At 28.7% G+C, this 25,211-nt stretch overlaps 1 protein-coding gene across 1 annotated transcript in view; it reads left to right on the forward strand.

Annotated features, from left to right (window-relative positions):
- Positions 1-578: 578 nt before the first annotated feature.
- The window catches only part of LOC136037493 (activating signal cointegrator 1-like), a 35,605-nt gene continuing 10,972 nt past the window's right edge, over positions 579-25,211 (forward strand). The window contains exons 1-3 of the mRNA XM_065720210.1: positions 579-588; positions 4,347-4,448; positions 9,241-9,392. Of these exons, the coding sequence (XP_065576282.1) occupies positions 579-588; positions 4,347-4,448; positions 9,241-9,392 (264 nt within the window). The remainder of the gene's footprint in view (positions 589-4,346; positions 4,449-9,240; positions 9,393-25,211) is intronic.

Raw genomic sequence — 25,211 nt, forward strand, 5'->3', positions numbered from 1 at the left:
TATTATTTCAGGTTTCTTTGCCATTCTTGCCATTTACCTCATTTTTGGTTATGCTGCCCAACTAGTCTGTAATGTTATTGCCTTTGTTTATCCAGCTTATGCATCAGTTAAAGCACTGGAATCACACAGGAAAGATGATGATACTCGATCGTTAAATTACTGGGTTGTCTAATTTTTCTAATATCTAATATCTTCATTTTTTCTACATACGTAGCTATTACCCTCGAAAACTAAAACTTTTGACATAGGAAAAGAGCCTTTAATCACATTCTTTACCATTTGCAATCATAAAATAGTCTAATATCTTCATTTTTTCAACATAAGTAGCTATTACCCTCGAAAACTAAAACTTTTGAAAAATATATTTGATATTAGATATTGAAAAAATGAAGATATTAGATATTAGAAAAATGAAGATACAGATTTTGTTGTATAACGAATTGTATTTGATCATGCATCAAATTCAAATTAAAAAAAATTCAATATCGCTGAATAAATTTGCAAATTTTAATCATCCATTGGTTCCCTTATAAACGGTCCTTAAAACATTTCCTGCTTAAATTTTGATTATGTGATTAATGGCACATGGTAAAGAATGTGATTAAAGGCTCTTTTCCTATTTCAAAAGTTTTAGTTTTCGAGGATAATAGCTATGTATGTTGAAAAAATGAAGATATTAGACTATTTTATGATTGCAAATGGTAAAGAATGTGATTAAAGGCTCTTTTCCTATGTCAAAAGTTTTAGTTTTCGAGGGTTATAGCTACGTATGTTGAAAAAATGAAGATATTAGACTATTTTATGATTGCAAATGGTAAAGAATGTGATTAAAGGCTCTTTTCCTAGGTCAAAAGTTTTAGTTTTCGAGGGTAATAGCTACTTATGTTGAAAAAATGAAGATATTAGACTATTTTATGATTGCAAATGGTAAAGAATGTGATTAAAGGCTCTTTTCCTATTTCAAAAGTTTTAGTTTTCGAGGGTAATAGCTTTGTCTGTGGAAAAAATGAAGATATTAGACTATTTTATGATTGCAAATGGTAAAGAATGTGATTAAAGGCTTTTTTCCTATTTCAAAAGTTTTAGTTTTCGAGGGTAATAGCTACGTATGTTGAAAAAATGAAGATATTAGACTATTTTATGATTGCAAATGGTAAAGAATGTGATTAAAGGTTCTTTTCCTACTTCAAAAGCTTTAGTCTTCGAGGGTAATAGCTTTGTCTGTGGAAAAAATGAATATATTAGACTATTTTATGATTGCAAATAGTAAAGAATGTGATTAAAGAGTCTTTTCCTACTTCAAAAGTTTTAGTTTTCGAGGGTAATAGCTACGTATGTTGAAAAAATGAAGATATTAGACTATTTTATGATTGCAAATGGTAAAGAATGTGATTAAAGGCTCTTTTCCCATTTCAAAAGTTTTAGTTTTCGAGGGTAATAGCTAGGTCTGTGGAAAAAATGAAGATATTAGACTATTTTAGGATTGCACATGGTAAAGAATGTGATTAAAGGCTCTTTTCCTATTTCAAAAGTTTTAGTTTTCGAGGGTAATAGCTACGTATGTTGAAAAAATGAAGATATTAGACAATTTTATGATTGCAAATGGTAAAGAATGTGATTAAAGACTCTTTTCCTATTTCAAAAGTTTTAGTTTTCGAGGGTAATAGCTTTGTCTGTGAAAAAAATGAAGATATTAGACAATTTTATGATTGCATATGGTAAAGAATGTGATTAAAGGCTCTTTTCCTATTTCAAAAGTATTAGTTTTCGAGGGTAATAGCTACGTAGGTTGAAAAAATGAAGATATTAGACTATTTTATGATTGCAAATGGTAAAGAATGTGATTAAAGGCTCTTTTCCTATTTCAAAAGTTTTAGTTTTCGAGTGTAATATCTACGCATGTTGAAAAAATGAAGATATTAGACTATTTTATGATTGCAAATGGTAAAGAATGTGATTAAAGGCTCTTTTCATATTTCAAAAGTTTTAGTTTGCAATCCTATGTCAAAAGTTTTAGCTTTCGAGGGTAATAGCTACGTATGTTGAAAAAATGAAGATATTAGACTATTTTATGATTGCAAATGGTAAAGAATGTGATTAAAGGCTCTTTTCCCATTTCAAAAGTTTTAGTTTTCGAGGGTAATAGCTTTGTCTGTGGAAAAAATGAATATATTAGACTATTTTATGATTGCAAATGGTAAAGAATGTGATTAAAGGCTCTTTTCCTATTTCAAAAGTTTTAGTTTTCGAGGGTAATAGCTACGTATGTTGAAAAAATGAAGATATTAGACAATTTTATGATTGCACATGGTGAAGAATGTGATTAAAGGCTCTTTTCCTATTTCAAAAGTTTTAGTTTTCGAGGGTAATAGCTTTGTCTGTGGAAAAAATGAAGATATTAGACAATTTTATGATTGCACATGGTAAAGAATGTGATTAAAGGATTAAAGGCTCTTTTCCTATTTCAAAAGTTTTAGTTTTTATACATAATTAAACATGCAATCCTGGGTGTATTGACTATTTGAAAACATTTTGATTATTTGTAACAGTCAAATAATTACAGAGGAATCAATGAGATGGCAAATTATTAATAAACAAATAAAACAGTATTGGAATGATACTTCTACATTGAAGAATGGCTACATTGAAGAGACTATTTTAGGATTGCACATGGTAAAGAATGTGATTAAAGGCTCTTTTCCTATTTCAAAAGTTTTAGTTTTCGAGGGTAATAGCTACGTATGTTGAAAAAATGAAGATATTAGACAATTTTATGATTGCAAATGGTAAAGAATGTGATTAAAGACTCTTTTCCTATTTCAAAAGTTTTAGTTTTCGAGGGTAATAGCTTTGTCTGTGAAAAAAATGAAGATATTAGACAATTTTATGATTGCACATGGTAAAGAATGTGATTAAAGGCTCTTTTCCTATTTCAAAAGTTTTAGTTTTCGAGGGTAATAGCTACGTAGGTTGAAAAAATGAAGATATTAGACTATTTTATGATTGCAAATGGTAAAGAATGTGATTAAAGGCTCTTTTCCTATTTCAAAAGTTTTAGTTTTCGAGTGTAATATCTACGCATGTTGAAAAAATGAAGATATCAGACTATTTTATGATTGCAAATGGTAAAGAATGTGATTAAAGGCTCTTTTCCTATTTCAAAAGTTTTAGTTTGCAATCCTATGTCAAAAGTTTTAGCTTTCGAGGGTAATAGCTACGTATGTTGAAAAAATGAAGATATTAGACTATTTTATGATTGCAAATGGTAAAGAATGTGATTAAAGGCTCTTTTCCCATTTCAAAAGTTTTAGTTTTCGAGGGTAATAGCTTTGTCTGTGGAAAAAATGAATATATTAGACTATTTTATGATTGCAAATGGTAAAGAATGTGATTAAAGGCTCTTTTCCTATTTCAAAAGTTTTAGTTTTCGAGGGTAATAGCTACGTATGTTGAAAAAATGAAGATATTAGACAATTTTATGATTGCACATGGTAAAGAATGTGATTAAAGGCTCTTTTCCTATTTCAAAAGTTTTAGTTTTCGAGGGTAATAGCTTTGTCTGTGGAAAAAATGAAAATATTAGACAATTTTATGATTGCACATGGTAAAGAATGTGATTAAAGGATTAAAGGCTCTTTTCCTATTTCAAAAGTTTTAGTTTTTATACATAATTAAACATGCAATCCTGGGTGTATTGACTATTTGAAAACATTTTGATTATTTGGAACAGTCAAATAATTACAGAGGAATCAATGAGATGGCAAATTATTAATAAACAAATAAAACAGTATTGGAATGATACTTCTACATTGAAGAATGGCTTTTAGTATAGAAAATTAAATAAATAATTTAAATAAATTTTTTAAATAAAAAAAACAAGTTTTTTTTAACTAAAAGTAAGGAGCGACATTAAAACTTAAAACGACCAGAAACTGCTTCGTATATGAAATAGGCTGCTTCCTCATCAACGCCCTGCTCTTTACGCTAAGGATTTTTACTATTTTAAAAAGAAGAATTGAGAGAAAGAGTCAAACTTTAGCGTAAAGAGCGAGGCATTGATGAGGAAGCAGCCTCTTTCATATACGAAGTAATTTCTGGTCGTTTTAAGTTTTAATGTCGCTCCTTACTTCGTATATGAAAGAGGCTGCTAATATACTTATGTCAATATAATTTTTATTTGATTTATTTCTGTTTAGATTAACTTTAGTTTATAGTTTATCTTGTATCCATTGTATTTGTGTTTTTTCCTATAATTCATCATCATCTAACATAGTTCTGTTTCAGAAATAATACAGTGTGGGGTTTGTTTTATAGCTTATTTGTTATCTAATGTATTTTTCTTCTAGATTCAAGCTATTATCCTGTGTTAACTATTATAACTATTATTTTAGGTTTCTTTGCCATTCTTGCCATTTACCTCATTTTTGGTTATGCTGCCCAACTAGTCTGTAATGTTATTACCTTTGTTTATCCAGCTTATGCATCAGTTAAAGCACTAGAATCACACAGGAAAGATGATGATACTCGATCGTTAAATTACTGGGTTGTCTAATTTTTCTAATATCTAATATCTTCATTTTTTCTACATACGTAGCTATTACCCTCGAAAACTAAAACTTTTGACATAGGAAAAGAGCCTTTAATCACATTCTTTACCATTTGCAATCATAAAATAGTCTAATATCTTCATTTTTTCAACATACGTAGCTATTACCCTCGAAAACTAAAACTTTTGAAAAATATATTAGATATTAGATATTGAAAAAATGAAGATATTAGATATTAGAAAAATGAAGATACAGATTTTGTTGTATAACGAATTGTATTTGATCATGCATCAAATTCAAATTAAAAAAAATTCAATATCGCTGAATAAATTTGCAAATTTTAATCATCCATTGGTTCCCTTATAAACGGTCCTTAAAACATTTCCTGCTTAAATTTTGATTATGTGATTAATGGCACATGATAAAGAATGTGATTAAAGGCTCTTTTCCTATTTCAAAAGTTTTAGTTTTCGAGGATAATAGCTACGTATGTTGAAAAAATGAAGATATTAGACTATTTTATGATTGCAAATGGTAAAGAATGTGATTAAAGGCTCTTTTCCTATGTCAAAAGTTTTAGTTTTCTATTTTATGATTGCAAATGGTAAAGAATGTGATTAAAGGCTCTTTTCCTAGGTCAAAAGTTTTAGTTTTCGAGGGTAATAGCTACGTATGTTGAAAAAATAAAGATATTAGACTATTTTATGATTGCAATTGGTAAAGAATGTGATTAACGGCTCTTTTCCTATTTCAAAAGTTTTAGTTTTCGAGGGTAATAGCTTTGTCTGTGGAAAAAATGAAGATATTAGACAATTTTATGATTGCACATGGTAAAGAATGTGATTAAAGGCTCTTTTCCTATTTCAAAAGTTTTAGTTCTCGAGGGTAATAGCTACGTAGGTTGAAAAAATGAAGATATTAGACTATTTTATGATTGCAAATGGTAAAGAATGTGATTAAAGGCTCTTTTCCTATTTCAAAAGTTTTAGTTTTCTAGGGTAATAGCTATGTCTGTGGAAAAAATGAAGATATTAGACTATTTTATGATTGCAAATGGTAAAGAATGTGATTAAAGGCTCTTTTCCTATGTCAAAAGCTTTAGTTTTCGAGGGTAATAGCTACGTATGTTGAAAAAATGAAGATATTAGACTATTTTACGATTGCAAATGGTAAAGAATGTGATTAAAGGCTCCTTTAATAAGTCAAAAGTTTTAGTTTTCGAGGGTAATTGCTACGTATGTTGAAAAAATGAAGATATTAGACTATTTTATGATTGCAAATGGTAAAGAATGTGATTAAAGGCTCTTTTCCTATTTCAAAAGTTTTAGTTTTCGAGGGTAATAGCTTTGTCTGTGGAAAAAATGAAGATATTAGACTATTTTATGATTGCAAATGGTAAAGAATGTGATTAAAGGCTCTTTTCCTATGTCAAAAGTTTTAGTTTTTGAGGGTAATAGCTACGTATGTTGAAAAAATTAAGATATTAGACTATTTTATGATTGCAAATGGTAAAGAATGTGATTAAAGGCTCTTTTTCTATTTCAAAAGTTTTAGTTTTCGAGGTTAACAGCTTTGTCTGTGGAAAAAAAGAAGATATTAGACTATTTTATGATTGCAAATGGTAAAAAATGTGATTAAAGGCTCTTTTCCTATTTCAAAAGTTGTAGTTTTCGAGGGTAATAGCTACGTATGTTGAAAAATGAAGATATTAGACTATTTTATGATTGCAAATGGTAAAGAATGTGATTAAAGGCTCTTTTCCTATTTCAAAAGTTTTAGTTTTCGAGGGTAATAGCTATGTCTGTGGAAAAAATGAAGATATTAGACTATTTTATGATTGCAAATGGTAAAGAATGTGATTAAAGGCTCTTTTCCTATGTCAAAAGCTTTAGTTTTCGAGGGTAATAGCTACGTATGTTGAAAAAATGAAGATATTAGACTATTTTATGATTGCAAATGGTAAAGAATGTGATTAAAGGCTCTTTTCCTATTTCAAAAGTTTTAGTTTTCGAGGGTAATAGCTTTGTCTGTGGAAAAAATGAAGATATTAGACTATTTTATGATTGCAAATGGTAAAGAATGTGATTAAAGGCTCTTTTCCTATGTCAAAAGTTTTAGTTTTTGAGGGTAATAGCTAAGTATGTTGAAAAAATAAAGATATTAGACTATTTTATGATTGCAAATGGTAAAGAATGTGATTAAAGGCTCTTTTTCTATTTCAAAAGTTTTAGTTTTCGAGGTTAACAGCTTTGTCTGTGGAAAAAAAGAAGATATTAGACTATTTTATGATTGCAAATGGTAAAAAATGTGATTAAAGGCTCTTTTCCTATTTCAAAAGTTGTAGTTTTCGAGGGTAATAGCTACGTATGTTGAAAAAATGAAGATATTAGACTATTTTATGATTGCAAATGGTAAAGAATGTGATTAAAGGCTCTTTTCCTATTTCAAAAGTTTTAGTTTTCGAGGGTAATAGCTAAGTATGTTGAAAAAATGAAGATATTAGACAATTTTATGATTGCAAATGGTAAAGAATGTGATTAAAGGCTCTTTTCCTATTTCAAAAGTTTTAGTTTTCGAGGGTAATAGCTACTTATGTTGAAAAAATGAAGATATTAGACTATTTTATGATTGCAAATGGTAAAGAATGTGATTAAAGGCTCTTTTCCTATTTCAAAAGTTTTAGTTTTCGAGGGTAATAGCTTTGTCTGTGGAAAAAATGAAGATATTAGACTATTTTATGATTGCAAATGGTAAAGAATGTGATTAAAGGCTTTTTTCCTATTTCAAAAGTTTTAGTTTTCGAGGGTAATAGCTACGTATGTTGAAAAAATGAAGATATTAGACTATTTTATGATTGTAAATGGTAAAGAATGTGATTAAAGGTTCTTTTCCTACTTCAAAAGTTTTAGTCTTCGAGGGTAATAGCTTTGTCTGTGGAAAAAATTAATATATTAGACTATTTTATGATTGCAAATAGTAAAGAATGTGATTAAAGGTTCTTTTCCTACTTCAAAAGTTTTAGTTTTCGAGGGTAATTGCTACGTATGTTGAAAAAATGAAGATATTAGACTATTTTATGATTGCAAATGGTAAAGAATGTGATTAAAGGCTCTTTTCCCATTTCAAAAGTTTTAGTTTTCGAGGGTAATAGCTAGGTCTGTGGAAAAAATGAAGATATTAGACTATTTTAGGATTGCACATGGTAAAGAATGTGATTAAAGGCTCTTTTCCTATTTCAAAAGTTTTAGTTTTCGAGGGTAATAGCTACGTATGTTGAAAAAATGAAGATATTAGACAATTTTATGATTGCAAATGGTAAAGAATGTGATTAAAGACTCTTTTCCTATTTCAAAAGTTTTAGTTTTCGAGGGTAATAGCTTTGTCTGTGAAAAAAATGAAGATATTAGACAATTTTATGATTGCACATGGTAAAGAATGTGATTAAAGGCTCTTTTCCTATTTCAAAAGTTTTAGTTTTCGAGGGTAATAGCTACGTAGGTTGAAAAAATGAAGATATTAGACTATTTTATGATTGCAAATGGTAAAGAATGTGATTAAAGGCTCTTTTCCTATTTCAAAAGTTTTAGTTTTCGAGTGTAATATCTACGCATGTTGAAAAAATGAAGATATTAGACTATTTTATGATTGCAAATGGTAAAGAATGTGATTAAAGGCTCTTTTCCTATTTCAAAAGTTTTAGTTTGCAATCCTATGTCAAAAGTTTTAGCTTTCGAGGGTAATAGCTACGTATGTTGAAAAAATGAAGATATTAGACAATTTTATGATTGCACATGGTAAAGAATGTGATTAAAGGCTCTTTTCCTATTTCAAAAGTTTTAGTTTTCGAGGGTAATAGCTTTGTCTGTGGAAAAAATTAAAATATTAGACAATTTTATGATTGCACATGGTAAAGAATGTGATTAAAGGATTAAAGGCTCTTCTCCTATTTCAAAAGTTTTAGTTTTTATACATAATTAAACATGCAATCCTGGGTGTATTGACTATTTGAAAACATTTTGATTATTTGGAACAGTCAAATAATTACAGAGGAATCAATGAGATGGCAAATTATTAATAAACAAATAAAACAGTATTGGAATGATACTTCTACATTGAAGAATGGCTTTTAGTATAGAAAATTAAATAAATAATTTAAATAATTTTTTTAAATAAAAAAAACAAGTTTTTTTAACTAAAAGTAAGGAGCGACATTAAAACTTAAAACGACCAGAAACTACTTCGTATATGAAAGAGGCTGCTTCCTCATCAACGCCCCGCTCTTTACGCTAAGGTTTTTTACTATTTTAAAAAGAAGAATTGAGAGAAAGAGTCAAACTTTAGCGTAAAGAGCGAGGCGTTGATGAGGAAGCAGCCTCTTTCATATACGAAGTAATTTCTGGTCGTTTTAAGTTTTAATGTCGCTCCTTACTTCGTATATGAAAGAGGCTGCTAATATACTTATGTCAATATAATTTTTATTTGATTTATTTCTTTTTAGATTAACTTTAGTTTATAGTTTATCTTGTATCCATTGTATTTGTGTTTTTTCCTATAATTCATCATCATCTAACATAGTTCTGTTTCAGAAATAATACAGTGTGGGGTTTGTTTTATAGCTTATTTGTTATCTAATGTATTTTTCTTCTAGATTCAAGCTATTATCCTGTGTTAACTATTATAACTATTATTTTAGGTTTCTTTGCCATTCTTGCCATTTACCTCATTTTTGGTTATGCTGCCCAACTAGTCTGTAATGTTATTGCCTTTGTTTATCCAGCTTATGCATCAGTTAAAGCACTGGAATCACACAGGAAAGATGATGATACTCGATCGTTAAATTACTGGGTTGTCTAATTTTTCTAATATCTAATATCTTCATTTTTTCTACATACGTAGCTATTACCCTCGAAAACTAAAACTTTTGACATAGGAAAAGAGCCTTTAATCACATTCTTTACCATTTGCAATCATAAAATAGTCTAATATCTTCATTTTTTCAACATAAGTAGCTATTACCCTCGAAAACTAAAACTTTTGAAAAATATATTTGATATTAGATATTGAAAAAATGAAGATATTAGATATTAGAAAAATGAAGATACAGATTTTGTTGTATAACGAATTGTATTTGATCATGCATCAAATTCAAATTAAAAAAAATTCAATATCGCTGAATAAATTTGCAAATTTTAATCATCCATTGGTTCCCTTATAAACGGTCCTTAAAACATTTCCTGCTTAAATTTTGATTATGTGATTAATGGCACATGGTAAAGAATGTGATTAAAGGCTCTTTTCCTATTTCAAAAGTTTTAGTTTTCGAGGATAATAGCTACGTATGTTGAAAAAATGAAGATATTAGACTATTTTATGATTGCAAATGGTAAAGAATGTGATTAAAGGCTCTTTTCCTATGTCAAAAGTTTTAGTTTTCGAGGGTAATAGCTACGTATGTTGAAAAAATGAAGATATTAGACTATTTTATGATTGCAAATGGTAAAGAATGTGATTAAAGGCTCTTTTCCTAGGTCAAAAGTTTTAGTTTTCGAGGGTAATAGCTACTTATGTTGAAAAAATGAAGATATTAGACTATTTTATGATTGCAAATGGTAAAGAATGTGATTAAAGGCTCTTTTCCTATTTCAAAAGTTTTAGTTTTCGAGGGTAATAGCTTTGTCTGTGGAAAAAATGAAGATATTAGACTATTTTATGATTGCAAATGGTAAAGAATGTGATTAAAGGCTTTTTTCCTATTTCAAAAGTTTTAGTTTTCGAGGGTAATAGCTACGTATGTTGAAAAAATGAAGATATTAGACTATTTTATGATTGCAAATGGTAAAGAATGTGATTAAAGGTTCTTTTCCTACTTCAAAAGTTTTAGTCTTCGAGGGTAATAGCTTTGTCTGTGGAAAAAATGAATATATTAGACTATTTTATGATTGCAAATAGTAAAGAATGTGATTAAAGGTTCTTTTCCTACTTCAAAAGTTTTAGTTTTCGAGGGTAATAGCTACGTATGTTGAAAAAATGAAGATATTAGACTATTTTATGATTGCAAATGGTAAAGAATGTGATTAAAGGCTCTTTTCCCATTTCAAAAGTTTTAGTTTTCGAGGGTAATAGCTAGGTCTGTGGAAAAAATGAAGATATTAGACTATTTTAGGATTGCACATGGTAAAGAATGTGATTAAAGGCTCTTTTCCTATTTCAAAAGTTTTAGTTTTCGAGGGTAATAGCTACGTATGTTGAAAAAATGAAGATATTAGACAATTTTATGATTGCAAATGGTAAAGAATGTGATTAAAGACTCTTTTCCTATTTCAAAAGTTTTAGTTTTCGAGGGTAATAGCTTTGTCTGTGAAAAAAATGAAGATATTAGACAATTTTATGATTGCACATGGTAAAGAATGTGATTAAAGGCTCTTTTCCTATTTCAAAAGTTTTAGTTTTCGAGGGTAATAGCTACGTAGGTTGAAAAAATGAAGATATTAGACTATTTTATGATTGCAAATGGTAAAGAATGTGATTAAAGGCTCTTTTCCTATTTCAAAAGTTTTAGTTTTCGAGTGTAATATCTACGCATGTTGAAAAAATGAAGATATTAGACTATTTTATGATTGCAAATGGTAAAGAATGTGATTAAAGGCTCTTTTCCTATTTCAAAAGTTTTAGTTTGCAATCATATGTCAAAAGTTTTAGCTTTCGAGGGTAATAGCTACGTATGTTGAAAAAATGAAGATATTAGACTATTTTATGATTGCAAATGGTAAAGAATGTGATTAAAGGCTCTTTTCCCATTTCAAAAGTTTTAGTTTTCGAGGGTAATAGCTTTGGCTGTGGAAAAAATGAATATATTAGACTATTTTATGATTGCAAATGGTAATGAATGTGATTAAAGGCTCTTTTCCTATTTCAAAAGTTTTAGTTTTCGAGGGTAATAGCTACGTATGTTGAAAAAATGAAGATATTAGACAATTTTATGATTGCACATGGTAAAGAATGTGATTAAAGGCTCTTTTCCTATTTCAAAAGTTTTAGTTTTCGAGGGTAATAGCTTTGTCTGTGGAAAAAATGAAAATATTAGACAATTTTATGATTGCACATGGTAAAGAATGTGATTAAAGGATTAAAGGCTCTTTTCCTATTTCAAAAGTTTTAGTTTTTATACATAATTAAACATGCAATCCTGGGTGTATTGACTATTTGAAAACATTTTGATTATTTGGAACAGTCAAATAATTACAGAGGAATCAATGAGATGGCAAATTATTAATAAACAAATAAAACAGTATTGGAATGATACTTCTACATTGAAGAATGGCTACATTGAAGAGACTATTTTAGGATTGCACATGGTAAAGAATGTGATTAAAGGCTCTTTTCCTATTTCAAAAGTTTTAGTTTTCGAGGGTAATAGCTACGTATGTTGAAAAAATGAAGATATTAGACAATTTTATGATTGCAAATGGTAAAGAATGTGATTAAAGACTCTTTTCCTATTTCAAAAGTTTTAGTTTTCGAGGGTAATAGCTTTGTCTGTGAAAAAAAAGAAGATATTAGACAATTTTATGATTGCACATGGTAAAGAATGTGATTAAAGGCTCTTTTCCTATTTCAAAAGTTTTAGTTTTCGAGGGTAATAGCTACGTAGGTTGAAAAAATGAAGATATTAGACTATTTTATGATTGCAAATGGTAAAGAATGTGATTAAAGGCTCTTTTCCTATTTCAAAAGTTTTAGTTTTCGAGTGTAATATCTACGCATGTTGAAAAAATGAAGATATTAGACTATTTTATGATTGCAAATGGTAAAGAATGTGATTAAAGGCTCTTTTCCTATTTCAAAAGTTTTAGTTTGCAATCCTATGTCAAAAGTTTTAGCTTTCGAGGGTAATAGCTACGTATGTTGAAAAAATGAAGATATTAGACTATTTTATGATTGCAAATGGTAAAGAATGTGATTAAAGGCTCTTTTCCCATTTCAAAAGTTTTAGTTTTCGAGGGTAATAGCTTTGTCTGTGGAAAAAATGAATATATTAGACTATTTTATGATTGCAAATGGTAAAGAATGTGATTAAAGGCTCTTTTCCTATTTCAAAAGTTTTAGTTTTCGAGGGTAATAGCTACGTATGTTGAAAAAATGAAGATATTAGACAATTTTATGATTGCACATGGTAAAGAATGTGATTAAAGGCTCTTTTCCTATTTCAAAAGTTTTAGTTTTCGAGGGTAACAGCTTTGTCTGTGGAAAAAATGAAAATATTAGACAATTTTATGATTGCACATGGTAAAGAATGTGATTAAAGGATTAAAGGCTCTTTTCCTATTTCAAAAGTTTTAGTTTTTATACATAATTAAACATGCAATCCTGGGTGTATTGACTATTTGAAAACATTTTGATTATTTGGAACAGTCAAATAATTACAGAGGAATCAATGAGATGGCAAATTATTAATAAACAAATAAAACAGTATTGGAATGATACTTCTACATTGAAGAATGGCTTTTAGTATAGAAAATTAAATAAATAATTTAAATAAATTTTTTAAATAAAAAAAACAAGTTTTTTTTAACTAAAAGTAAGGAGCGATATTAAAACTTAAAACGACCAGAAACTGCTTCGTATATGAAAGAGGCTGCTTCCTCATCAACGCCCTGCTCTTTACGCTAAGGTTTTTTACTATTTTAAAAAGAAGAATTGAGAGAAAGAGTCAAACTTTAGCGTAAAGAGCGAGGCATTGATGAGGAAGCAGCCTCTTTCATACACGAAGTAATTTCTGGTCGTTTTAAGTTTTAATGTCGCTCCTTACTTCGTATATGAAAGAGGCTGCTAATATACTTATGTCAATATAATTTTTATTTGATTTATTTCTGTTTAGATTAACTTTAGTTTATAGTTTATCTTGTATCCATTGTATTTTTGTTTTTTCCTATAATTCATCATCATCTAACATAGTTCTGTTTCAGAAATAATACAGTGTGGGGTTAGTTTTATAGCTTATTTGTTATCTAATGTATTTTTCTTCTAGATTCAAGCTATTATCCTGTGTTAACTATTATAACTATTATTTTAGGTTTCTTTGCCATTCTTGCCATTTACCTCATTTTTGGTTATGCTGCCCAACTAGTCTGTAATGTTATTACCTTTGTTTATCCAGCTTATGCATCAGTTAAAGCACTAGAATCACACAGGAAAGATGATGATACTCGATCGTTAAATTACTGGGTTGTCTAATTTTTCTAATATCTAATATCTTCATTTTTTCTACATACGTAGCTATTACCCTCGAAAACTAAAACTTTTGACATAGGAAAAGAGCCTTTAATCACATTCTTTACCATTTGCAATCATAAAATAGTCTAATATCTTCATTTTTTCAACATATGTAGCTATTACCCTCGAAAACTAAAACTTTTGAAAAATATATTTGATATTAGATATTGAAAAAATGAAGATATTAGATATTAGAAAAATGAAGATACAGATTTTGTTGTATAACGAATTGTATTTGATCATGCATCAAATTCAAATTAAAAAAAATTCAATATCGCTGAATAAATTTGCAAATTTTAATCATCCATTGGTTCCCTTATAAACGGTCCTTAAAACATTTCCTGCTTAAATTTTGATTATGTGATTAATGGCACATGATAAAGAATGTGATTAAAGGCTCTTTTCCTATTTCAAAAGTTTTAGTTTTCGAGGATAATAGCTACGTATGTTGAAAAAATGAAGATATTAGACTATTTTATGATTGCAAATGGTAAAGAATGTGATTAAAGGCTCTTTTCCTATGTCAAAAGTTTTAGTTTTCTATTTTATGATTGCAAATGGTAAAGAATGTGATTAAAGGCTCTTTTCCTAGGTCAAAAGTTTTAGTTTTCGAGGGTAATAGCTACGTATGTTGAAAAAATAAAGATATTAGACTATTTTATGATTGCAATTGGTAAAGAATGTGATTAACGGCTCTTTTCCTATTTCAAAAGTTTTAGTTTTCGAGGGTAATAGCTTTGTCTGTGAAAAAAATGAAGATATTAGACAATTTTATGATTGCACATGGTAAAGAATGTGATTAAAGGCTCTTTTCCTATTTCAAAAGTTTTAGTTCTCGAGGGTAATAGCTACGTAGGTTGAAAAAATGAAGATATTAGACTATTTTATGATTGCAAATGGTAAAGAATGTGATTAAAGGCTCTTTTCCTATTTCAAAAGTTTTAGTTTTCGAGGGTAATATCTACGCATGTTGAAAAAATGAAGATATTAGACTATTTTATGATTGCAAATGGTAAAGAATGTGATTAAAGGCTCTTTTCCTATTTCAAAAGTTTTAGTTTTCGAGGGTAATAGCTATGTCTGTGGAAAAAATGAAGATATTAGACTATTTTATGATTGCAAATGGTAAAGAATGTGATTAAAGGCTCTTTTCCTATGTCAAAAGCTTTAGTTTTCGAGGGTAATAGCTACGTATGTTGAAAAAATGAAGATATTAGACTATTTTACGATTGCAAATGGTAAAGAATGTGATTAAAGGCTCCTTTCCTAAGTTTCAAAAGTTTTAGTTTTCGAGGGTAATAGCTACGTATGTTGAAAAAATGAAGATATTAGACAATTTTATGATTGCAAATGGTAAAGAATGTGATTAAAGACTCTTTTCCTATTTCAAAAGTTTTAGTTTTCGAGGGTAATAGCTTTGTCTGTGAAAAAAATGAAGATATTAGACAATTTTATGATTGCACATGGTAAAGAATGTGATTAAAGGCTCTTTTCCTATTTCAAAAGTTTTAGTTTTCGAGGGTAATAGCTACGTAGGTTGAAAAAATGAAGATATTAGACTATTTTATGATTGCAAATGGTAAAGAATGTGATTAAAGGCTCTTTTCCTATTTCAAAAGTTTTAGTTTTCGAGTGTAATATCTACGCATGTTGAAAAAATGAAGATATTAGACTATTTTATGATTGCAAATGGTAAAGAATGTGATTAAAGGCTCTTTTCCTATTTCAAAAGTTTTAGTTTGCAATCCTATGTCAAAAGTTTTAGCTTTCGAGGGTAATAGCTACGTATGTTGAAAAAATGAAGATATTAGACTATTTTATGATTGCAAATGGTAAAGAATGTGATTAAAGGCTCTTTTCCCATTTCAAAAGTTTTAGTTTTCGAGGGTAATAGCTTTGTCTGTGGAAAAAATGAATATATTAGACTATTTTATGATTGCAAATGGTAAAGAATGTGATTAAAGGCTCTTTTCCTATTTCAAAAGTTTTAGTTTTCGAGGGTAATAGCTACGTATGTTGAAAAAATGAAGATATTAGACAATTTTATGATTGCACATGGTAAAGAATGTGATTAAAGGCTCTTTTCCTATTTCAAAAGTTTTAGTTTTCGAGGGTAATAGCTTTGTCTGTGGAAAAAATGAAAATATTAGACAATTTTATGATTGCACATGGTAAAGAATGTGATTAAAGGATTAAAGGCTCTTTTCCTATTTCAAAAGTTTTAGTTTTTATACATAATTAAACATGCAATCCTGGGTGTATTGACTATTTGAAAACATTTTGATTATTTGGAACAGTCAAATAATTACAGAGGAATCAATGAGATGGCAAATTATTAATAAACAAATAAAACAGTATTGGAATGATACTTCTACATTGAAGAATGGCTACATTGAAGAGACTATTTTAGGATTGCACATGGTAAAGAATGTGATTAAAGGCTCTTTTCCTATTTCAAAAGTTTTAGTTTTCGAGGGTAATAGCTACGTATGTTGAAAAAATGAAGATATTAGACAATTTTATGATTGCAAATGGTAAAGAATGTGATTAAAGACTCTTTTCCTATTTCAAAAGTTTTAGTTTTCGAGGGTAATAGCTTTGTCTGTGAAAAAATGAAGATATTAGACAATTTTATGATTGCACATGGTAAAGAATGTGATTAAAGGCTCTTTTCCTATTTCAAAAGTTTTAGTTTTCGAGGGTAATAGCTACGTAGGTTGAAAAAATGAAGATATTAGACTATTTTATGATTGCAAATGGTAAAGAATGTGATTAAAGGCTCTTTTCCTATTTCAAAAGTTTTAGTTTTCGAGTGTAATATCTACGCATGTTGAAAAAATGAAGATATTAGACTATTTTATGATTGCAAATGGTAAAGAATGTGATTAAAGGCTCTTTTCCTATTTCAAAAGTTTTAGTTTGCAATCCTATGTCAAAAGTTTTAGCTTTCGAGGGTAATAGCTACGTATGTTGAAAAAATGAAGATATTAGACTATTTTATGATTGCAAATGGTAAAGAATGTGATTAAAGGCTCTTTTCCCATTTCAAAAGTTTTAGTTTCGAGGGTAATAGCTTTGTCTGTGGAAAAAATGAATATATTAGACTATTTTATGATTGCAAATGGTAAAGAATGTGATTAAAGGCTCTTTTCCTATTTCAAAAGTTTTAGTTTTCGAGGGTAATAGCTACGTATGTTGAAAAAATGAAGATATTAGACAATTTTATGATTGCACATGGTAAAGAATGTGATTAAAGGCTCTTTTCCTATTTCAAAAGTTTTAGTTTTCGAGGGTAATAGCTTTGTCTGTGGAAAAAATGAAAATATTAGACAATTTTATGATTGCACATGGTAAAGAATGTGATTAAAGGATTAAAGGCTCTTTTCCTATTTCAAAAGTTTTAGTTTTTATACATAATTAAACATGCAATCCTGGTGTGTATTGACTATTTGAAACATCATTTATTATGGAACAGTCAAATAATTACAGAGGAATCAATGAGATGGCAAATTATTAATAAACAAATAAAACAGTATTGGAATGATACTTCTACATTGAAGAATGGCTTTTAGTATAGAAAATTAAATAAATAATTTAAATAAATTTTTTAAATAAAAAAAACAAGTTTTTTTTAACTAAAAGTAAGGAGCGACATTAAAACTTAAAACGACCAGAAACTGCTTCGTATATGAAAGAGGCTGCTTCCTCATCAACGCCCTGCTCTTTACGCTAAGGTTTTTTACTATTTTAAAAAGAAGAATTGAGAGAAAGAGTCAAACTTTAGCGTAAAGAGCGAGGCATTGATGAGGAAGCAGCCTCTTTCATATACGAAGTAATTTCTGGTCGTTTTAAGTTTTAATGTCGCTCCTTACTTCGTATATGAAAGAGGCTGCTAATATACTTATGTCAATATAATTTTTATTTGATTTATTTCTGTTTAGATTAACTTTAGTTTATAGTTTATCTTGTATCCATTGTATTTGTGTTTTTTCCTATAATTCATCATCATCTAACATAGTTCTGTTTCAGAAATAATACAGTGTGGGGTTTGTTTTATAGCTTATTTGTTATCTAATGTATTTTTCTTCTAGATTCAAGCTATTATCCTGTGTTAACTATTATAACTATTATTTTAGGTTTCTTTGCCATTCTTGCCATTTACCTCATTTTTGGTTATGCTGCCCAACTAGTCTGTAATGTTATTACCTTTGTTTATCCAGCTTATGCATCAGTTAAAGCACTAGAATCACACAGGAAAGATGATGATACTCGATCGTTAAATTACTGGGTTGTCTAATTTTTCTAATATCTAATATCTTCATTTTTTCTACATACGTAGCTATTACCCTCGAAAACTAAAACTTTTGACATAGGAAAAGAGCCTTTAATCACATTCTTTACCATTTGCAATCATAAAATAGTCTAATATCTTCATTTTTTCAACATAAGTAGCTATTACCCTCGAAAACTAAAACTTTTGAATAATATATTAGATATTAGATATTGAAAAAATGAAGATATTAGATATTAGAAAAATGAAGATATAGATTTTGTTGTATAACGAATTGTATTTGATCATGAATCAAATTCAAATTAAAAAAATTCAATATCGCTGAATAAATTTGCAAATTTTAATCATCCATTGGTTCCCTTATAAACGGTCCTTAAAACATTTCCTGCTTAAATTTTGATTATGTGATTAATGGCACATGATAAAGAATGTGATTAAAGGCTCTTTTCCTATTTCAAAAGTTTTAGTTTTCGAGGATAATAGCTACGTATGTTGAAAAAATGAAGATATTAGACTATTTTATGATTGCAAATGGTAAAGAATGTGATTAAAGGCTCTTTTCCTATGTCAAAAGTTTTAGTTTTCTATTTTATGATTGCAAATGGTAAAGAATGTGATTAAAGGCTCTTTTCCTAGGTCAAAAGTTTTAGTTTTCGAGGGTAATAGCTACGTATGTTGAAAAAATAAAGATATTAGACTATTTATGATTGCAATTGGTAAAGAATGTGATTAACGGCTCTTTTCCTATTTCAAAAGTTTTAGTTTTCGAGGGTAATAGCTTTGTCTGTGGAAAAAATGAAGATATTAGACAATTTTATGATTGCACATGGTAAAGAATGTGATTAAAGGCTCTTTTCCTATTTCAAAAGTTTTAGTTCTCGAGGGTAATAGCTACGTAGGTTGAAAAAATGAAGATATTAGACTATTTTATGATTGCAAATGGTAAAGAATGTGATTAAAGGCTCTTTTCCTATTTCAAAAGTTTTAGTTTTCGAGGGTAATATCTACGCATGTTGAAAAAATGAAGATATTAGACTATTTTATGATTGCAAATGGTAAAGAATGTGATTAAAGGCTCTTTTCCTATTTCAAAAGTTTTAGTTTTCGAGGGTAATAGCTATGTCTGTGGAAAAAATGAAGATATTAGACTATTTTATGATTGCAAATGGTAAAGAATGTGATTAAAGGCTCTTTTCCTATGTCAAAAGCTTTAGTTTTCGAGGGTAATAGCTACGTATGTTGAAAAAATGAAGATATTAGACTATTTTACGATTGCAAATGGTAAAGAATGTGATTAAAGGCTCCTTTCCTAAGTCAAAAGTTTTAGTTTTCGAGGGTAATTGCTACGTATGTTGAAAAAATGAAGATATTAGACTATTTTATGATTGCAAATGGTAAAGAATGTGATTAAAGGATCTTTTCCTATTTCAAAAGTTTTAGTTTTCGAGGGTAATAGCTTTGTCTGTGGAAAAAATGAAGATATTAGACTATTTTATGATTGCAAATGGTAAAGAATGTGATTAAAGGCTCTTTTCCTATGTCAAAAGTTTTAGTTTTTGAGGGTAATAGCTACGTATGTTGAAAAAATAAAGATATTAGACTATTTTATGATTGCAAATGGTAAAGAATGTGATTAAAGGCTCTTTTTCTATTTCAAAAGTTTTAGTTTTCGAGGTTAACAGCTTTGTCTGTGGAAAAAAAGAAGATATTAGACTATTTTATGATTGCAAATGGTAAAAAATGTGATTAAAGGCTCTTTTCCTATTTCAAAAGTTGTAGTTTTCGAGGGTAATAGCTACGTATGTTGAAAAAATGAAGATATTAGACTATTTTATGATAGCAAATGGTAAAGAATGTGATTAAAGGCTCTTTTCCTATTTCAAAAGTTTTAGTTTTCGAGGGTAATAGCTAGGTCTCTGAAAAAAATGAAGATATTAGACTATTTTATGATTGCACATGGTAAAGAATGTGATTAAAGGCTCTTTTCCTATTTCAAAAGTTTTAGTCTTCGAGGGTAATAGCTACATATGTTGAAAAAATGAAGATATTAGACTATTTTATGATTGCAAATAGTAAAGAATGTGATTAAAGGCTCTTTTCCTATTTCAAAAGTTTTAGTTTTCGAGGGTAATAGCTTTGTCTGTGGAAAAAATGAAGTTATTAGACTATTTTATGATTGCAAATGGTAAAGAATGTGATTAAAGGTCCTTTTCCTATTTCAAAAGTTTTAGTTTTCGAGGGTAATAGCTATGTATGTTGAAAAAATGAAAATATTTGACTATTTTATGATTGCAAATGGTAAAGAATGTGATTAAAGGCTCTTTTTCTATTTCAAAAGTTTTAGTTTTCGAGGGTAATAGCTTTGTCTGTGGAAAAAATGAAGATATTAGACTATTTTATGATTGCAAATGGTAAAAAATGTGATTAAAGGTTCTTTTCCTATTTCAAAAGTCTTAGTTTTCGAGGGTAATAGCTACGTATGTTGAAAAAATGAAGATATTAGACTATTTTATGATTGCACATGGCAAAGAATGTGATTAAAGGCTCTTTTCCTATTTCAAAAGTTTTTGTTTTCGAGGGTAATAGCTACGCATGTTGAAAAAATGAAGATATTAGACAATTTTATGATTGCACATGGTAAAGAATGTGATTAAAGGCTCTTTTCCTATTTCAAAAGTTTTAGCTTTCGATGGTAATAGCTACGTATGTTGAAAAAATGAAGATATTAGATTATTTTATGATTGCAAATGGTAAAGAATGTGATTAAAGGCTCTTTTCCTATTTCAAAAGTTTTAGTTTTCGAGGATAATAGCTACGTATGTTGAAAAAATGAAGATATTAGACAATTTTATGATTGCACATGGTAAAGAATGTGATTAAAGGCTCTTTTCCTATTCAAAAGTTTTAGTTTCGAGGGTAATAGCTACGTATGTTGAAAAATGAAGATATTAGACTATTTTATGATTGCAAATGGTAAAGAATGTGATTAAAGGCTCTTTTCCTATTTCAAAAGTTTTAGTTTTTGAGGGTGATAGCTATGTCTGTGGAAAAAATGAAGATATTAGACTATTTTATGATTGCACAAGGTAAAGAATGTGATTAAAGGCTCTTTTCCTATTTCAAAAGTTGTAGTTTTCGAGGGTAATAGCCAGGTATGTTGAAAAAATGAAGATATTAGACTATTTTATGATTGCAAATGGTAAAGAATGTGATTAAAGGCTCTTTTCCTATTTCAAAAGTTTTAGTTTTCGAGGGTAATAGCTACGTATGTTGAAAAAATGAAGATATTTGACTATTTTATGATTGCACATGGTAAAGAATATGATTAAAGGCTCCTTTCCTATTTCAAAAGTTTTAGTTTTCGAGGGTAATAGCTACGTATGTTGAAAAAATGAAGATATTAGACTATTTATGATTGCAAATGGTAAAGAATGTGATTAAAGCCTCTTTTCCTATTTCAAAAGTTTTAGTTTTGGAGGGTAATAGCTACGTATGTTGCAAAAATGAAGATATTAGACTATTTTATGATTGCAAATGGTAAAGAATGTGATTAAAGGCTCTTTTCCTATGTCAAAAGTTTTAGTTTTCGAGGATAATAGCTACGTATGTTGAAAAAATAAAGATATTAGACTATTTTATGATTGCAAATGGTAAAGAATGTGATTAAAGGCTCTTTTCCTATGTCAAAAGATTTAGTTTTCGAGGGTAATAGCTACGTATGCTGAAAAAATGAAGATATTAGACTATTTTATGATTTCACATGGTAAAGAACGTGATTAAAGGCTCTTTTCCTATGTCAAAAGTTTTAGTTTTCGAGGGTAATAGATACGTATGTTGAAAAAATGAAGATATTAGACTATTTTATGATTGCATATGGTAAAGAATGTGATTAAAGGCTCTTTTCCTATTTCAAAAGTTTTAGTTTTCGGGGGTAATATCCTTGTCTGTGGAAAAAATGAAGATATTAGACTATTTTATGATTGCACATGGTAAAGAATGTGGTTAAAGGCTCTTTTCCTATGTCAAAAGTTTTAGTTTTCGAGGGTAATAGCTACGTATGTTGAAAAAATGAAGATATTAGACTATTTTATGATTGCACATGGTAAAGAATGTGATTAAAGGCTCTTTTCCTATGTCAAAAGTTTTAGTTTTCGAGGGTAATAGCTACGTATGTTGAAAAAATGAAGATATTAGACTATTTTATGATTGCAAATGGTAAAGAATGTGATTAAAGGCTCTTTTCCTATTTCAAAAGTTTTAGTTTTCGAGGGTAATAGCTACGTATGTTGAAAAAATGAAGATATTAGACTATTTTATGATTGCAAATGGTAAAGAATGTGATTAAAGGCTCTTTCCCTATTTCAAAAGTTTTAGTTTTCGAGGGTAATAGCTACGTATGTTGAAAAAATGAAGATATTAGACTATTTTATGATTACACATGGTAAAAAATGTGATTAAAGGCTCTTTTCCTATTTCAAAAGTTTTAGTTTTCGAGGGTAATAGCTACGTATGTTGAAAAAATGAAGATATTGGACTATTTTATGATTGCAAGTGGTAAAGAATGTGATTAAAGGCTCTTCTCCTATTTCAAAAGTTTTAGTTTTCGAGGGTAATAGCTATGTATGTTGAAAAAATGAAGTTATTAGACTATTTTATGATTGCAAATGGTAAAGAATGTGATTAAAGGTTCTTTTCGTATTTCAAAAGTTTTAGTTTTCGAGGGTAATAGCTTTGTCTGTGGAAACAATGAAGATATTAGACTATTTTATGATTGCACATGGTAAAGAATGTGATTAAAGCCTCTTTTCCTATTTCAAAAGTTTTAGTTTTCGAGGGTAATAGCTATGTATATTGAAAAAATGAAGATATTAGACTATTTTATGATTGCACATGGTAAAGAATGTGATTAAAGGCTCTTTTCTTATTTCAAAAGTTTTAGTTTTCGAGGGTAATAGCTACGTATGTTGAAAAAATGAAGATATTAGACTATTTTATGATTGCAAATGGTAAAGAATGTGATTAAAGGCTCTTTTCCTATTTCAAAAGTTTTAGTTTTCGAGGGTAATAGCTACGTATTTTGAAAAAATGAAGATATTAGACTATTTTATGATTGCACATGGTAAAGAATGTGATTAAAGGCTCTTTTCCTATTTCAAAAGTTTTAGTTTTCGAGGGTAATAGATACGTATGTTGAAAAAATGAAGATATTAGACAATTTTAAGATTGCAAATGGTAAAGAATGTGATTAAAGGCTCTTTTCCTATGTCAAAAGTTTTAGTTTTCGAGGGTAATAGCTACGTATGTTGAAAAAATGAAGATATTAGACTCTTTTATGATTGCAAATGGTAAAGAATGTGATTAAAGGCTCTTTTCCTATGTCAAAAGTTTTAGTTTTCGAGGGTAATAGCTACGTATGTTGAAAAAATGAAGATATTTGACTATTTTATGATTGCACATGGTAAAGAATGTGATTAAAGGCTCTTTTCCTTTGTCAAAAGTTTTAGTTTTCGAGGGTAATAGCTACGTATGTTGAAAAAATGAAGATATTAGACTATTTTATGATTGCACATGGTAAAGAATGTGATTAAAGGCTCTTTTCCTCTTTCAAAAGTTTTAGTTTTCGAGGGTAATAGCTACGTATGTTGAAAAAATGAAGATATTAGACTATTTTATGATTGCAAATGGTAAAGAATGTGATTAAAGGCTCTTTTCCTATTTCAAAAGTTTTAGTTTTCGAGGGTAATAGCTATATCTGTGGAAAAAATGAAGATATTAGACTATTTTATGATTGCACATGGTAAAAAATGTGATTAAAGGGTCTTTTCCCATTTCAAAAGTTTTAGTTTTCGAGGGTAATAGCTTTGTCTGGGGAAAAAACGAAGATATTAGACAATTTTATGATTGCACATGGTAAAGAATGTGATTAAAGGCCCTTTTCCTATTTCAAAAGTTTTAGTTTTCGAGGGTAATAGCTACGTATGTTGAAAAAATGAAGATATTGGACTATTTTATGATTGTAAATGGTAAAGAATGTGATTATAGGCTCTTCTCCTATTTCAAAAGTTTCAGTTTTCGAAGGTAATAGCTACGTATGTTGAAAAAATGAAGATATTAGACTATTTTATGATTACAAATGGTAAAGAATGTGATTAAAGGCTCTTTTCCTATTTCAAAAGTTTTAATTTTCGAGGGTAATAGCTACGTATGTTGAAAAAATGAAGATATTAGACTATTTTATGATTGCAAATGGTAAAGAATGTGATTAAAGGCTCTTTTCCTATTTCAAAAGTTTTAGTTTTCGAGGGTAATAGATTTGTCTGTGGAAAAAATGAAGATATTAGACTATTCTATGATTGGACATGGTAAAGAATGTGATTAAAGGCTCTTTTCCTATTTCAAAAGTTTTAGTTTTCGAGGGTAATAGCTACGTATGTTGAAAAAATGAAGATATTAGACAATTTTATGATTGCAAATGGTAAAGAATGTGATTAAAGGCTCTTTTCCTATTTCAAAAGTTTTAGTTTTCGAGGGGAATAGCTACGTATGTTGAAAAAATGAAGATATTAGACTATTTTATGATTGCAAATGATAAAAAGAATGTGATTAAAGGCTCTTTTCCTATGTCAAAAGTTTTAGTTTTCGAGGGTAATAGCTACGTATATTGAAAAAATGAAGATTTTGGACTATTTTATGATTGCAAATGGTAAAGAATGTGATTAAAGGCTCTTTTCCTATGTCAAAAGTTTTAGTTTTCGAGGGTAATAGCTACGTATGTTGAAAAAATGAAGATATTAGACTATTTTGTGATTGCAAATGGTAAAGAATGTGATTAAAGGCTATTTTCCTATTTCAAAAGTTTTAGTTTTCGAGGATAATAGCTACGTATGTTGAAAAAATGAAGATATTAGACTATGTTATGATTGCAAATGGTAAAGAATGTGATTAAAGGCTCTTTTCCTATTTTCAACTTTTAGTTTTCGAGGGTATAGCTACATATGTTGAAAAATGAAGATGTTAGACTATTTTATGATTGCACATGGTAAAGAATATGATTAAAGGCTCTTTTCCTATTTCAAAAGTTTTAGTTTTCGAGGGTAATG

This window comes from Artemia franciscana, chromosome 17 (assembly GCF_032884065.1).
Source record: "Artemia franciscana chromosome 17, ASM3288406v1, whole genome shotgun sequence".
In the NCBI taxonomy this organism is placed as follows: domain Eukaryota; kingdom Metazoa; phylum Arthropoda; class Branchiopoda; order Anostraca; family Artemiidae; genus Artemia; species Artemia franciscana.